At 37.8% G+C, this 14,462-nt stretch overlaps 2 protein-coding genes across 2 annotated transcripts in view; one reads left to right on the plus strand and one right to left on the minus strand.

The window, feature by feature from the left end:
- CCDC73 (coiled-coil domain containing 73) overlaps positions 1-4,430 on the plus strand; it is a 36,762-nt gene extending 32,332 nt beyond the window's left edge. The window contains exons 14-15 of the mRNA XM_031059570.1: positions 1,199-1,323; positions 3,896-4,430. Coding sequence (XP_030915430.1) covers positions 1,199-1,323; positions 3,896-4,075 — 305 coding nt within the window. The 3' untranslated portion in view covers positions 4,076-4,430. The remainder of the gene's footprint in view (positions 1-1,198; positions 1,324-3,895) is intronic.
- A 442-nt stretch (positions 4,431-4,872) lies between these two features.
- The window catches only part of EIF3M (eukaryotic translation initiation factor 3 subunit M), a 13,219-nt gene continuing 3,629 nt past the window's right edge, over positions 4,873-14,462 (minus strand). Inside the window, exons 5-10 of the mRNA XM_014308287.2 lie at positions 11,314-11,397; positions 9,922-10,021; positions 9,437-9,518; positions 6,213-6,356; positions 5,601-5,661; positions 4,873-5,170 (exon numbers count right to left, since the gene is read on the minus strand). Coding sequence (XP_014163762.1) covers positions 5,050-5,170; positions 5,601-5,661; positions 6,213-6,356; positions 9,437-9,518; positions 9,922-10,021; positions 11,314-11,397 — 592 coding nt within the window. The 3' untranslated portion in view covers positions 4,873-5,049. The remainder of the gene's footprint in view (positions 5,171-5,600; positions 5,662-6,212; positions 6,357-9,436; positions 9,519-9,921; positions 10,022-11,313; positions 11,398-14,462) is intronic.

Here is a 14,462-nt window from a genome sequence, read left to right on the forward strand (position 1 = left end):
TGTGCTGTTTTGTTTGCAGATCTCTTCCCAAATGGCAGACCTGCAGTGGAATCCATGTGGGCACAGGACCTACATTTTAAATCTTTTTATTTATACACTATATACTGTACTGTATACTCTGTATATACTATATACTGACTGGAGCACAACCCATTGAGGCATATGGGAGAGCTAGAGGTGAAGAGAATTGGTGAAAGAGTTTAGTAAATCTGTCTGAGGGAATTCCTTTTACTGCCTAACCACAGTGCAGTTTACTGTTTATATGCTGGCTCCCAGAGAGCAGACACTCCACATCAGTAAATGAAGGAATGAACTGGGAATGGCAAAGATCTTCCTGGCAGATGATTAAAAAAGAAAATAAACACATAACCATTTTCCTCTTCCTCCCAGGAGAAAATGTCAGTATTCTGAAATAATTGTTACATAACCATGAGGTAACATGGATTTTCACAGCAAAACAAGGTTTTACTGTCAACGCAGTGATCCACAGGCATCTGAGCAGTGACAAAACAGCTCCTGTTTGCATTGTGAGGAACTGTGAAAGAATCCTCGTGTTTTCACCTTGCAAGGAATTTAATATTGGTTGCAACAGAATCTGCTGGTGCTGCATGAAGCCCCTGGAGGCTTGTACTTGACTGTAATGAATGTACTCACCTGCCTTTCCTACCTTTAGTAGATGGCTATTGCCTGACCACCTGAAACATCAGATAGAGCCATTAACACAAAGACTCCTTATTAAAAATGGGTTTTGATTGTCTGAAAAGCTTTGTATTCATGTCTTCTTTTACTACAAGTCACCCTGAAATATCATGTTATAATGGCATTAATTATGCATTTTATTATTATTATTATTATCAGACAAGTATGTTTAAAGTAATAGTGTTTGAAAAAATATATTCAGTTAGAATATTTAGAATACATACACTTACTATAAATCACTTTTCTGTCATTAACTTAATATGTGAAAATGAGAGAAAACATTTTTTATCAAAGTAGAAATATACCTCATCTTTAGAGAAAAAAATAGATGAAACATGTGAAAGAAAAAAAATGAAGGGCAAAAGCCTAGAACAAAAATCCAGGGATTTAAAACAAAAATATTTGATTTTTTAAGATCAGAGGTAAACCAGTTTAGTCATTCACAATTAGTGCCTGGAGACTAAATTGCAGTTGTTACCATTTCCTTTTTGTCAATCAGGTTCTAGCAGTTTGAACAGAGCTGCCAACACTCTGAATGCCTCTGGTATCCACCAGGGAGAGCCTAGTGAAGAATGGAATGCTACAGCAAAGGCTTTTTATGATTCTTCTTTTCCCACAGAACATGTAAGTCAATTAAAAATATTGCAGACCAGACCTCAGTGAGCTAATTCCACAGATATTTGTACATCTGTACCCATCTGGATACTTTAAGGCTGAGTCAATCTCCGAAATAATATCAAAAGGGCAACAAGACACCATTTTTCACAATTAAGGTTGATAGAAAGCAGCAGGAAAAAGTCACAGCATATGAATCAAACAGATGCTAACCAGTCTGTTTGGGAGGGGAGGAAGAGGCTAGTCTATTGTGTACCCTAATAAAAATCATCACTTACAGTAAAAGTAGAAGTTAAAGAAAAAAAAAAAGGAAAATAGTAGTATGTAGAAGTATAAAAACATTGTTTTCTCTATTACTTGATAAGACCATGTAATTTAAAAGAATCCATGGAAGAATAAAAATTCAGCACATCTGTGAATTAGAGCCTATCCATTTATCCCACACTGTAGCTATGTGATGCCCTATTTAATGTTATTTTGTAGGGTAACATTACACAAACATGTAAAAACCTGGTGTTTCCCAGTGCCTCATCACTGCATTTTCAGATCTGTGTTAGACTCTGGAGCTTGAACAGCTCTATTAGAATTTGACCCAATGTTGAATGTATGGTTCAAAAGTGATACAGCAATTTATAGCTGCAGCTGACCTTTCCTTTTTAGAAGATGTTCTAGAGGTATTTTTATTTCTCAGGTAGTTAGGGCTGTCTCTGGATGAGGTGTACAGTGGTCTCAAGTGACAGAGTTGGCTGACCAGCAGATAATCAGGTTTTGATGCCATCCACAATCCCTGACATTCACAAGACTGGTGTTTGAAATTACACCACTTTCCTAGCCTGACTGTACTTGTGGATGACACTGAGGTGGATTTTTCACCAAACACAGTGCTGGTATTTACTGTGTGTCTCTTGCTTTTTCTCAGAGGTGGAACCAGGAGCTGAGTGAACTCCACCATGTAACTACAGCTGAAGCAAAGCTGTGTTTCATTATCTGGTTTTGGTTATGTCTGCTTTGTCACTTCCAAAGTAAAGCTCCTGCTGTGCTAGCTAAGAAAAAGCAGAGATGGACAGAACAGTGCCTTGCTGGTTTCACCTTAGATTTTCCAAATCCTTAATCTGTGAAATCTCAACCTGCAATAATGCACTCCTTCCTTTCTGTGTCGGTGTCGTTCTAATGCCTTCTGTTCTCAACTTCTTGTCATTTTAATGACCAAGAGAAACAAGCTGTTGGGAGCTGCTTCCTTTGCTTTGACTAACATGTATGGTTGCAACTGGAGGAGACTTAAGCCTTCTACAATTTGGGTAATCTCATTCACTCACAATACAGTACTCTAAAAAGGGATAAAAATTGCAAAATTCTACAGGTGTACTTATAATTCTAGTAAAAATATTAAGAACTGTTTTAAACATTAGTCTGTCCATGCTTAAGTACCACAGGAAGGATGAATAAGGACTCCCAGGTCAGTTTAAACATGCAGTTTTCAGCACAGAACAGGTTCAGCCCCACATGCTATTCCATAGAGATTTTGACTAGTGGCTTGCAGTGAAGTATGAGCTGTTTGTTGCTGAGGCCTTGGGGAAAAGCATGAGAGAATTAACAGATTGAAACTTTCACTGCTCAAATGGAGAAGTTATTTCCTCACCACAAGGGAGATGCCAGTCATTACTGACCCGAAGTATCAGTACCTTCAGCTGCATTGTTACAAATGCAATCATGAACAATTTGCATGGATTTTATTGTTCATATTTCAAACTATAAGAAATGCTTATACACTAAGGAAGGTAAGCTTCAGCACAAAATGAATGTGCTAAAATAAAGGTAGGCCTGATAAAGACATAGAACTGGCTGGGGCACAATTGCCTAATGATTGAGCAGAGGGGGAAAGTCTCATCTTGTAATCCTTGCACAGGAGCAGAGTCTGAGAGGTCACCTTGCAGCTCCCCTGCAGCACAAAGCCAGTGAGAACTCATCATTCAAATGCAAGGGCTTTGCTCATCAGGCAAAAAACCTGTTTCCCTACTGTGTTGCCATCTGTCATTGATTGGGATAGATAAGAAGTAGCTAACAGTAATATATCAAAGAGTAATTAAAACTATCAAAAGAACAAAAAGATCTTTAACATAAAAAAGCCAACCTATTACAGTAGACTGTGCATTACTGATTTTTGCTTTCTAATCTATACAGTGAAGTGGAGAGGGAGTTAACACTATAAACCTCATGATTTTGGGTTTTGTTAATCAAATGCTTGCCTAGCAATAGAAATGTCAATTGCAACATTAAACTCTTTAATTAAGCTATTTATTTTGCTAATCTGCATTCTAATACAAGCTTGTCTTACTTAAATCACACTCTTGTACGACTTGGTACTTATGTTAAGGTTTGGTTTATAAAAGTGTAATTGTCATTATCAAATTTTCAAGTCAAATACAAGGCAAATACTTCAAATTAAATGTGTTCTCTCCAATTGATTTATATTCCTGTTAACATTTCCTCTCTTGCTTAATGTTCAGCAGAATCCAACAGCCTGAACCTTTGTATGTGAATTTCACTGGGTTATCAACTGCTAACATTTGTATTCTGTCAGGTTAAAGAAGGATTTGCTGCTTTTGTCACTCCAGCAAGAAGTGACAAAGCACTCAAAGATGAGGACAGCTGCTCTCTTAGGAACTCCATTCTACAAAACCAAATAGGAGGAATTGAGAAATTACTGAATTTGGAGAGACTTCATTCAGCAAGAAAGAGAAAATATGAAGAAGGCCAGTGAAGATGGGCACCAGGAGATAAGCATGCTTTTAGGCATAGAGAGATCACTTCCCTAACCCAGATTTCTAGAGGCATTCCTACAGAATATGGTATATATGTGTAGTTTCATGTTTATATAACGTTAGCAGTTCTTATATTCTAAAATGTAAACAATTGCTACTCCTAATGTTAGTTCTGGTTCTGCAATCAAATTCAAGTTATTATTGGCTTTGCTCAAAGTTACAAAGTTCATAAGTAAATGTTTTATGCATGTTTAGTAAAATTAAATAACTACTTAACTGTACCCTTCTCCTGCTCCTCAGAAGTTTTGGCTGAAATAGTTCAATTCATTTTCTCTGACAGATTGCTCACTCAGTTTTCAGGCAAAATCACCTCCAACTGTTTCAGGATGCAATGGGCTCTGCAAACATTTACAACTACTTCCAGCAGTTCTAAGTGGCAGAAGAACAGAAAAATCTTCTGCTCACCTTTAGTGCTAAATTATTTAAATCTATCTGTTGTAGTTGCTGTATCAGTGAGGTCTCTTCCAACCCTGAAGGATCAGGTATGACCACAGAGATAAGGCAGCAGGATCTGGTTTCATGAAGCTTCACTTCTACTGGGTCACATTTCTTCTCCCTTGTGTCTAAGGGAAATTTTCTCTTACTTTAAAAATACTTGCACTATCATTTTTCTGACCTCCCTCCCTTCCTTCCCACACCTCTTGTATAGAAAGGTTCCCATACTGTAAAATGAACAAAAGAAACATAACCAATATTGCCAGTTTCTTGTTGCTGATTATGTAAGAAAATCAACAGATGACATTTTCCCATGTTAGTTTTATTGCCTTTTTTTTTTCCTTTCCTGGCTTGGCAGTTTAGAATATTTAGCTTCTTTAGGCCAATTGCATACATGTTTTTGGAAACATTCACAAATTATCAAAGTTTTGAATAAAGTTCATCTATAGCAATATTACTAGGTCAAAAAAAAATATTCTTAGGCATCTGAGAGACTGAGGAGACTGTTTTTCACTTGATTCAAATTTTGTTTCCAGGTGTTTAGAGTGTCATACAACTGCTGCCACTGCTGCTTTCCAAAAGTCCGATGTGTGCTGTGACTGGAGAAGTAAAACAAAATTGGGAGAAGGTTACTAGAGATGTCACACTCACCTAATCATTCTTCTATAGTACAATTACTTTACTCTCATGAGCAAATAGGAAAATTCCAATATTCTCTCTAGAAAGGGCTTCACTTCACCAGTTAAGAGAATTCTGTAGCCTTCCCAAATATTTAAAGCAACAACAGTCATTAGTATTCCTGTCACTAGTAGGTCATTAAATGAAATGTCCTGGAAAGTAGGACTCTTTCATTAAATAAGCTAATCACATTCAGTGTGAGCTTTAATAAAATTATGATAAATAGCAACTATTTAACTACCAGCAACTGCTAGGAACAATACCTTGCTTCTAGTTAGAATATTCTACAAATGTAAGTGAAATAATTAGAACACATGAAGTTCTGGAAAATGCCATGAAGAATTGTCTTACCTGACAATGACTTTCCTCTGTGTCTGATCTATTTTGCAGTACACCATCTTTGTCTTTACAGCTGCAAAAAACAATGCTGTTTTGAGCAACATTTTCACGATAGTGCAAAGGTATTAAACTGCACAAAAATGGTTCAAAATGAGATCAATACAAACATAAGAACTCAGCAGTTCACCTAATCTGTTTTGCTGTTGGTTTTAATGATCTAGTAGGCAGAAAAGCAAAATGATGTAACAATAGGAAGGTCAGGCACGAATCCCATTGTTTGGTGCCAATCTATTAAAGCAATATCCTGAACAGATTTTATGAACTTCTCTCCCCTACAAACACATCCTGTTTTAATGACAGCAAACAAAACCAGATGACAAATTAAACCTGCAAACAATTTATCAGTCCTCTGAAGAATTACATGAGATACAGTTCCTGTCACTGAGAAGAAAAACACTGGTTAAAACACAACAGTTGGGCCTGTCTTTAAACATGAAGTTGTGCAGCTTTAACTTGTAAAACGCACAGGAATCAAAATTAATATTGTTCTTAAAATTTAACATTAGCTGAGAAGATTAAAAAGGTCTTGTTGATGAGCACTGTGTGCAGAACCACAGTTCTTACCATCGATGACAAATGCTTCTACATCATCAGACCCGATCTGGAGTTCCTGCTGCATTGTGTCAAATGAGATTTCTTTATTCTCTACAGCCATTCCCATGAAAGTAAGGAGCCTCATCTTGGCCATATTGTGTTCATGCAACAAGCCTGAGGAAAAGTGTTGATAGTTTAATTAATGATTTAATTGTAATTTATACAAATAATTTGATTTTCGTGTTATTTTTTATATATATGCTTCCAAGAATTTAAAATTTTTTTCACATTGAAATACATTCTACTTTTCATTGTCAACAGTTTTTTGAGGTAAAATGCCAAATCCTGCATCTGCCTTGTATTTTGCTAAAATAGCAAGTTTCATTGTGAATTCATCAAGACTCAGTTGTTTTTAGCAGAAATGTATTCTCTACAAAAGTTTTGGTTTTTGAGCAGAAAAAACATAATCTAAACAGAATCTGAAGTGGTAAGAGTGCAAGTGAAATTTTCAGTTGCATCACCTGGAAGAATAGCAATGCAACAAAATGGAAAATCCGTGGCTGGTTGTGCCAAAAATCTTCTTAGAGCCTCACCACTCATTCTCCTGTGGTTTCTGGAAAATAAACCTCTCACAGTGATGCTTCCAGAACAGAACACTGTGGTGCCAGAAGAAACCATTTTGCTACTGACTTTGTTTGCCCACAGCAAAAAAGGCATCATGAGGCTCATGTAAGCATCCAGCGTGGCTCAGAAAAGTGCTGTTTAAAACCAGCTGAACGGATACTTGAGGTCAGGCTACAGCTTTTACATGGCTGCATAAATGCCAACACAAGGAACTGAGCCAAGGCCTTGCATGTCTAAATCAGAGACCATTTTCCTGGAAAAACATCTAGGTCAACCAAGTTAAGTCACTGAAATGAAACAAGGCATTTCTTAATCCCAAGGTCCGTGAGGTACCAACTAAGGATCCAGTGAAGTGTCTTCAAAATTTGGAGTGTCAATCTTTTTGTTCTAGAATGACATTATAAACATTCCCATAGCTTCAGTAAATATGTAAGTTTGGAATTTATAACACCCATACACTAGCAGGGAAGCACATTAGTGCAGGACATCATGTTGTGTTAATTAGCTGTAATTATGATGCAGGTTCCCTATTTGGCACCGATTCAACAAAAACGAGATCACCATAATTCATACGAATGAGGAGCACCAGCAACTATACCTAACTGGGTTTAATGGAACTCTACAAGCATCGAAGAATCAATTAGCACACATTAACCCTAATTAACAAATGCAAATGAGATGCTGATTAACTTTGCGAAGAAGACTGCTGATAATGCCAGATTAACTGTGGCCATGTTAGGGCGATACAGTTGACACAGATAATGCTACTGCTGGCCTAAGTTGTCAGCATTAATAAAACAACAAATTGTAACAAACTGATGCTGCCTGTGGGAGCCTGCTCTGCACAGCTTTCCTGGGCCACTTCTAACTGGTCCTGGTCCAGGAAAGGTTACAACTACAGCCCATGCTCTACTGCCACTGGAATCCTATTCTAAACCTCTTTAAAATTAAGCTATTTTGGCAAGTTACTTTTAAAAAAATGTCTAAAGCATGGTTTAAAATCTCATTGCTTTTGGGAACAGAAAATTTTTGAATGCCTTATCTTAAAACTGCATTGTTGTCTGGACCAAACTGCCCTTGTTTATCAAAGCCATGGCTGAGCCACTCAGTTCCCAACATTTCCATCTGTGCTGCCTCCAAATCTCTGCTTGTCCATTGCTCAAAGAGAGACACAGAGGGGTTCTGGGCACACCACAGAGAAATCACCATAGCTGGAAGGTAAGACTGTCTTTCCAAACAGTTGCACAGGTATCTAAAGATTTTACTAAAATTATGTGGATCTCAGATATATTGAAAGTTCACACTGAATTAATTCATGGAGGGAAGCACAGACACTGGGAGGCAAGGCAAAAGAAACCACAACAACTGAACATAATACAATGAATGCTACATAGATGTGTAATTGATCTTCCATAAATGTATTCAAATGTTGGTGGAACAGCAATTTCAGCAAATACTTCTGTGAACAAGTACCTAAAAGATAAACCCCAAACCCACTTTCCCCCGAGAAAGAAAAGCATAAGATGTCTGCATAAGTAATGTTCAAATACACGTGACTAAAGATACACTTATCCTATACACACATTTACAAGCTACCAAAAACTTGCTGCTATATCCACCAAAAAATCCCATTGGTATTTCCATCATTTTAATACCCAAAGTACCACCATTTTAAAGCTCTGAGAGCAATTATTCTAAGAACTGCATCACACTCCATTAAACAAAATAATGCATGTGTTAAAAAGCTGCACTAAACTCTGTTTTAGCAAAACTATGGCTTTCCTCACATGCATCCAAGGCAGTGTTTAAGTGTCATTTGAAAATCAAAGTTATAAAAAAAATATCGTATTTTTATGGAAACATTTATTCATTACCAATATGTCAAAACCTTAATGCAGTAATAAAAAAATCTGCATCATTGAGCAATTTCTGCATTGTCACTGACCCCTGTCCTAAAAAGCTGGAATATAAAAAACGTAATTTTAATGCATGCAATAGCTTATGAACCAGTGCTCCTTTGAAACAGTCAATTACACATCAACGGGGGAGTGTCAAAGTGTTAATTACTACTCCTTTTTTCCACAGTGTGTAAATAAAGAGGGTGCTGACATTAACATTCCATCACATTGCTTCATGTGATGAAACAAATTAACTGGGACAGACTGTGGCTTGCTGGGTCTAATGCATCAGCACAGGCAGACACACACACACACACACACACACACAATTTGCATGCTTTATCTCACTGCTCAGAGGTATTTGCTGTTACAAAGTTAATCATCATTGAAAAAAAAATAGATTTGTACAAGCTGGTGGTTTCCTCAATGTAGTTGTGATCTCTGGCCTAGCCTGGCGTATGAATGTGTTAAACCTTTCAGGAGGGAAGTTCTAAGAGAAAAAAACTGTGGGTAAAACCATAGTTCTCTTCCAAACCCATAAACCAGCTTGTTTTCAAAGAACAAAGCATGGTTAGATGTCCCACTCTCAGTCTACAAGAGGTTATCATCTACAAACTCTGATCTGTTTTGAAATTTCCTGGCTTCAATACATGGATTCAAACTGAATTACTCTGTGGCTTCCATACCTTAAACCATGTAAATAGTCAGAAATGTAATGATCTGAAAACTTACCCAGGGAGTCAATGAAGTCTTTGTTGTTCTGATAAAACTTGACATAGGAAGCTAGTTTAGCACTTACAAAAATTGTCAAAAGCTAGAAGATGGAAAACAAACATGAGAACAGTTTAAATATTATCTTGGTTTCCCTCTTTGCAGGCTGGACAGATACAGACAGAAACTATGGGTATTGAACAGAAAAATAAGCTGTTAAGAGCTGAAATTCTGTCTTCTGGCAATAGATGTGGGCAGTCTGTGCTGGGCTTACTTCCTTTCCCCAGACTTAAGATTTGCTACAGAACTTAAGTGAGGGCAGGACTTGTAACTGAGCTTCTGAAATGTTTCACATGCAATTTTAATTTTCAAGACTGTAAAAGAAATAGCACATTGCAGCTCAGGATTACTGACACAGATAACTGTTCTAATGGATTTCAAAAGACACATTAAAACAAAGCAGTCTAGTGTTATCAAACCATCTCACTAAAAACAAAGTTACTTACATCATGAATAAGTTCTCCTTCCAAAAATTTGACTGGTTTTAAGGCAAGAAGATGATCAAAGAGAAAGGTATTTGGATCCTTCAATGCTCGTACGATACATCTGATGAGAAAAGGAAAATGCTTACTTTCAAAGCAATTCACATCTTTATGACTAAGAGCAACTCAATTTGTTGTTCCTTGCTTTCTAGGAAACAAGGGTTTTCAATTATTATTAGAAGTAACATATGTGACATTCCAGTTTTAAACTTCATTTTACAGATGGAAAAACCAAGGAACAGGAAGCGTTGAAGTAGTTTGTCCAGTATTCCAAATGAAATGTGCCAGGTGGTCAATCCACAGATCACCCTACAGTTTTCATCTATGCATTTATTTCCAGCATAGCCTTTGTTCCTAGGAGGAACAAAGGTATTTTTACTGTGCTCCTAAAATTTCACAGAATTAAGCTGTTTTGGAAGATTTAATTATACTTGAATACGTGACACAACACAGAAAAAACCCCAACACCAAACAGTGCAAGGCCCAGGATTTCTCAGCTGCAGCTGCAGCCTAGAAGCAGGAACTCCAGAAGAAAGCTTTTCTCAGCAGCACATCAGAAGCCTGGGCTGGCTCTGCCACAGCAGGAGAACCCAAGCTCTGCACAGACACAGCCCTAGGCACATGAGTTCTCAGAGGGAACAGGCTGCTGTAGGGGAGCCAGTGAAGTTCCCACTTAGGCACAGACACTCATTTTCCAAAGGAGTCATCCTGATTTTCCTCCATGGTTAAATATAAACAACTCCCTTGAGAACTAATGGTAGTGCACATCTGGCAGAACCTAAAGAACTAATTCCTAAGAAAAACCATGATGGTTAGTACATCAGAGCACAGGCATTTACTCATTTTGGCCAGTGGGGAAAATGCACTCTTATGAATCAATTTAGTCCCAGCTTGTTCAACAGGTAAGCTTATTTCTGTGCAGTTCACATCCTTTGGACTTGCTCATAGAGAAGACAGCAACAATGTTTTTTCAAGAGAAAGTGCTTTTTGAAAAGAATGCTCACAGTCAGATAATAAAACAGGCAAAAAGTAAAATAATCTGAAATGAAGTATTCCAGTCCAGATTTTGAGTGCACAGCTGATGTAAAGTCCTTACCCAAGGCTGATCTCTCTCAGCAGTGACCAGGAGCTCTCTGTGCACTTGCACACTGGAATAAACCTGGCTGTGCCTACAAAGAGCCAGACCTACAGCAGACTGCAGAGACAAACTCTTGACTGAGTCAGCAAAGCTACAGAAGAGGCCAGGCAGGGCCCTTGGCATGCCAGGCCATTCAATCCTCTCAGTAGTAAGGGGATCAAAATAATTTGGCAATTGAGGAAAAGTTACTTTTAAGGAAACTGGGAAGTCAGTATTACCTGTGAGCATCAACTCTAGCCTGGGAAGCATTGTCTTCTGTGTAACTTCCCAATAGCTCCACCATCACTTTTGCTGCAGTGTCACTATAGAAAAAAAATTAAGTTACCTCAGGATTGCTGAAAAAATAGTTCAAACAAGACACTCAAATATTTAAATAATTGCATTATGATGTTATAGGTCAAATTAAATCACATTTGAAAAAGATGGAGATGATGCCTTTTAATTCTAGTGGAGAGAACAAATTAGCTGGATGTATTCTTTCAATTCTTGTTCTACAAAATGTTTATCTTCACCCTTCATTTCATTCTCTTAAACTGATTAATTACCTGCTGGTTATGGAAAAAGCTTTCTGAGCTAGGAACAGCTTTATATGGTTCACTAGAATGCTCCTCTAGTGCACATCTGGATTTAATCATTGCGCAATAAGTAGCGCTGCAAAGTTTATTTCAAATGTAAAATGGCATCTCTTAAAGGATATTTATGGTCAGGAAAATGACTGTATAAAAGCTGCTCTCTTCTTCTACAGATTCTCTCTTCAAGTATTCTGAGTGAGAGCTGCTCATTTTATTGATGAAATTATGCAGGCAGCAGTGAGACTGGCTGAGGCTGCTGTGAAGCTTCCAGCACTGCTCTGACAGACAGCTTTTAGACCAACAACTCCTTCTCAGAAAGCTGAGCAAACCTACCCAGACTATCTTGTAAACAACATCAAAACTCTTGCAAACCAGTTCTGAGATTGTTACTGTGTCATTTTAACCGATTTTGATTTATTTTCACTTCACAGTTTTACCACCAACAAGGCCAGCAACCACTGATGCTTATTGCAAAATTGACACCAAATTATCCCACGTGGTCTAAAAGCACACACAATTTTCCTTAAAACAAAACACTGGGAACACAAAACAAAACAAAATTTCAATTTTCATTAGTGACTTAGGCCAATGGCATCAACTGCACAGGGAAGAACCAAGCAACACAAGATGCCCAGTATGCTCTGTGCTGTGCCAGAGGTTGAACCCATACAGCAGCACAGGGCTGAATGGTTTTTGTAGTACAAGAACAGTGCCTTTATATGGGTATTGATTTGAAATCTCACCATACCACTGTTTGACAGCCACTCCATAGGGTGAAGTTTGTTCTCAGAGAATTTATCAGATCTGAGAGATGTGCAGCACAAATATTAAGACATCATGGGCAACACCCAGTATCATATAAAATCTGGATGTACATTTGTCCCCAGGCAGGGGCATTTCCTATAGATCCCAGCATTCCAGAACCATATTCAGGGATATAAGCTTTAATGAAACATTTGTTTTAAAACTCCAGCATTAAAGAGGTCAGCTTATGTTTTGCCCTGGCGACCAATATTGATGTAGATGAACCTATAGTTCTGTATCAGTGAAAAAAAAATTAATTTAGGCAGCTTTATGTATGAGAGAACCATTTGCATGTAAATCAGTCTGTGACTGACTATGATTTTAGCACTGGTGAAATCTTACCAAAATTAGATGTTCTAGGAGACAAAGGATCACTTTAATACAAGAATGGCAACATACAGATATTTAATCAGAGAGGCTCAGCTCATGCGGTACTCAACCTAATACACAACTCCTTATTTAATGAAAGCTTTTCAGCAGTTGTTCTTGTGCACTTCAGAGCTGTGTTATGGTTTTCTGGCACTTTTTTTCCTCTCCTAATCTTTTCCTTAGCAGCAAAAATTGAAAACTATCACTTAACTAAATTCAAACAGTATTTTCAATTCCCTGCCTTTTTTTTTTTTTAAGTGGGGAAAGAGGGGAATTTTTCACTCCTATTTCTAGGAAACAACACAATGCTAAAAGACAATTACTCCTGAACTTTGTGTGCTAAATTCTTGTGAACCTCAGCAAATATGGCAGCCTTTCCATTCTATTCTATTCAAATCTGGCAGCCTTTATATTCTATGGCAGTCTTGTATTCTATTGAGTGTCAGATTACTACTGCAAATCAGGCTGTTTAAGCACTAAATACAGATCACTATTTTACCACAGCTGCTTGTTAAATGTGTCTCACCTTAGGTGCAAATGTGAACATTTTTTCTAGTAAAACAGCCTGAATAAGTGCTCTTGGCTCCACTTGCCAGTCTAGATGCAAAACTTGACAAAAAGCCAGTGAGAGCTTATGAGTGATGGCAGATAAAAAGAACAAAAAAAACCACAGCAGAGCACTCAGAGACTTCGTGAGATGCTGGAATTGAGTCCCTCTACATTACATGATATTAAACTGAACCAAAATTAAACGAAACAATTACTCTGCAGGTGCCTGACATGCTGAGCTTTTTGCTACAAGGATTAATAGCCAGACTTGCCAGACCTGTTTGAATTTAACTTCAGCAGGGCCAAAGCTGCTGAATCCTGCCAGCAGAGACCAGCTTTAAACTGCATCAAGGTGGCTGGAAAAGGTTTGATAAAACAAACTTTCACTTGTCACTGCAGGAAAAGGGACACCACACAACCTCTGCACATTTACTTTTTAGGAGCTACCAATCTGGTAACTACCAGTACTGGAGATCCACTGGGAGTAAGTCTTATTAGCTACAGTAAACCATCTCTTCTGCCACACTGACCAAAGTTAGAAATCAAGCAAACAAAAGAATTCAATTGTCTTTAACAATCTAGTTCTTTTCCCTTGATTATAAATCAACAACAGTAACTGAGGTATGATTTTTATCACGTACTTTTCAGTTCCCACTTATCTTCCCATACTGCTAGATAGAGCAACATTCCTGAGTGCTACAGCTGGAATGCTGCTGTGAGTTTCCCATACTATTGCAAACACTGCCCACTGATCCAGGAGAGTGAACCAGGTCAAAGGTGCCAGGGTCACTTCTTGTTTTCTTTTCTGGAGAGAAGTGCAAGTGCCCTGAAACACTGCCTGGACACTGAGTGCAGGAGTCTTACAGGGTTTGTGGAAGGTTTTATTGGCTGTCTTAAAAAATCACCCATGGTTAACAAGCAAAAAAACCATTTAGTAGCAAGGCTGCTGGTAGCAGTGGAAACAAAAACTAGAAGTTTAATCCACTGATTTGATAGCAAAACTAGCTAAAAATAGTTGGCTATTAAGTTTGGGAATGGAACTAGTTAAAACATCACAATAAATCAACAGGAAA

This window comes from Geospiza fortis, unplaced genomic scaffold (assembly GCF_000277835.1).
Source record: "Geospiza fortis unplaced genomic scaffold, GeoFor_1.0 scaffold120, whole genome shotgun sequence".
NCBI classification, from domain to species: domain Eukaryota; kingdom Metazoa; phylum Chordata; class Aves; order Passeriformes; family Thraupidae; genus Geospiza; species Geospiza fortis.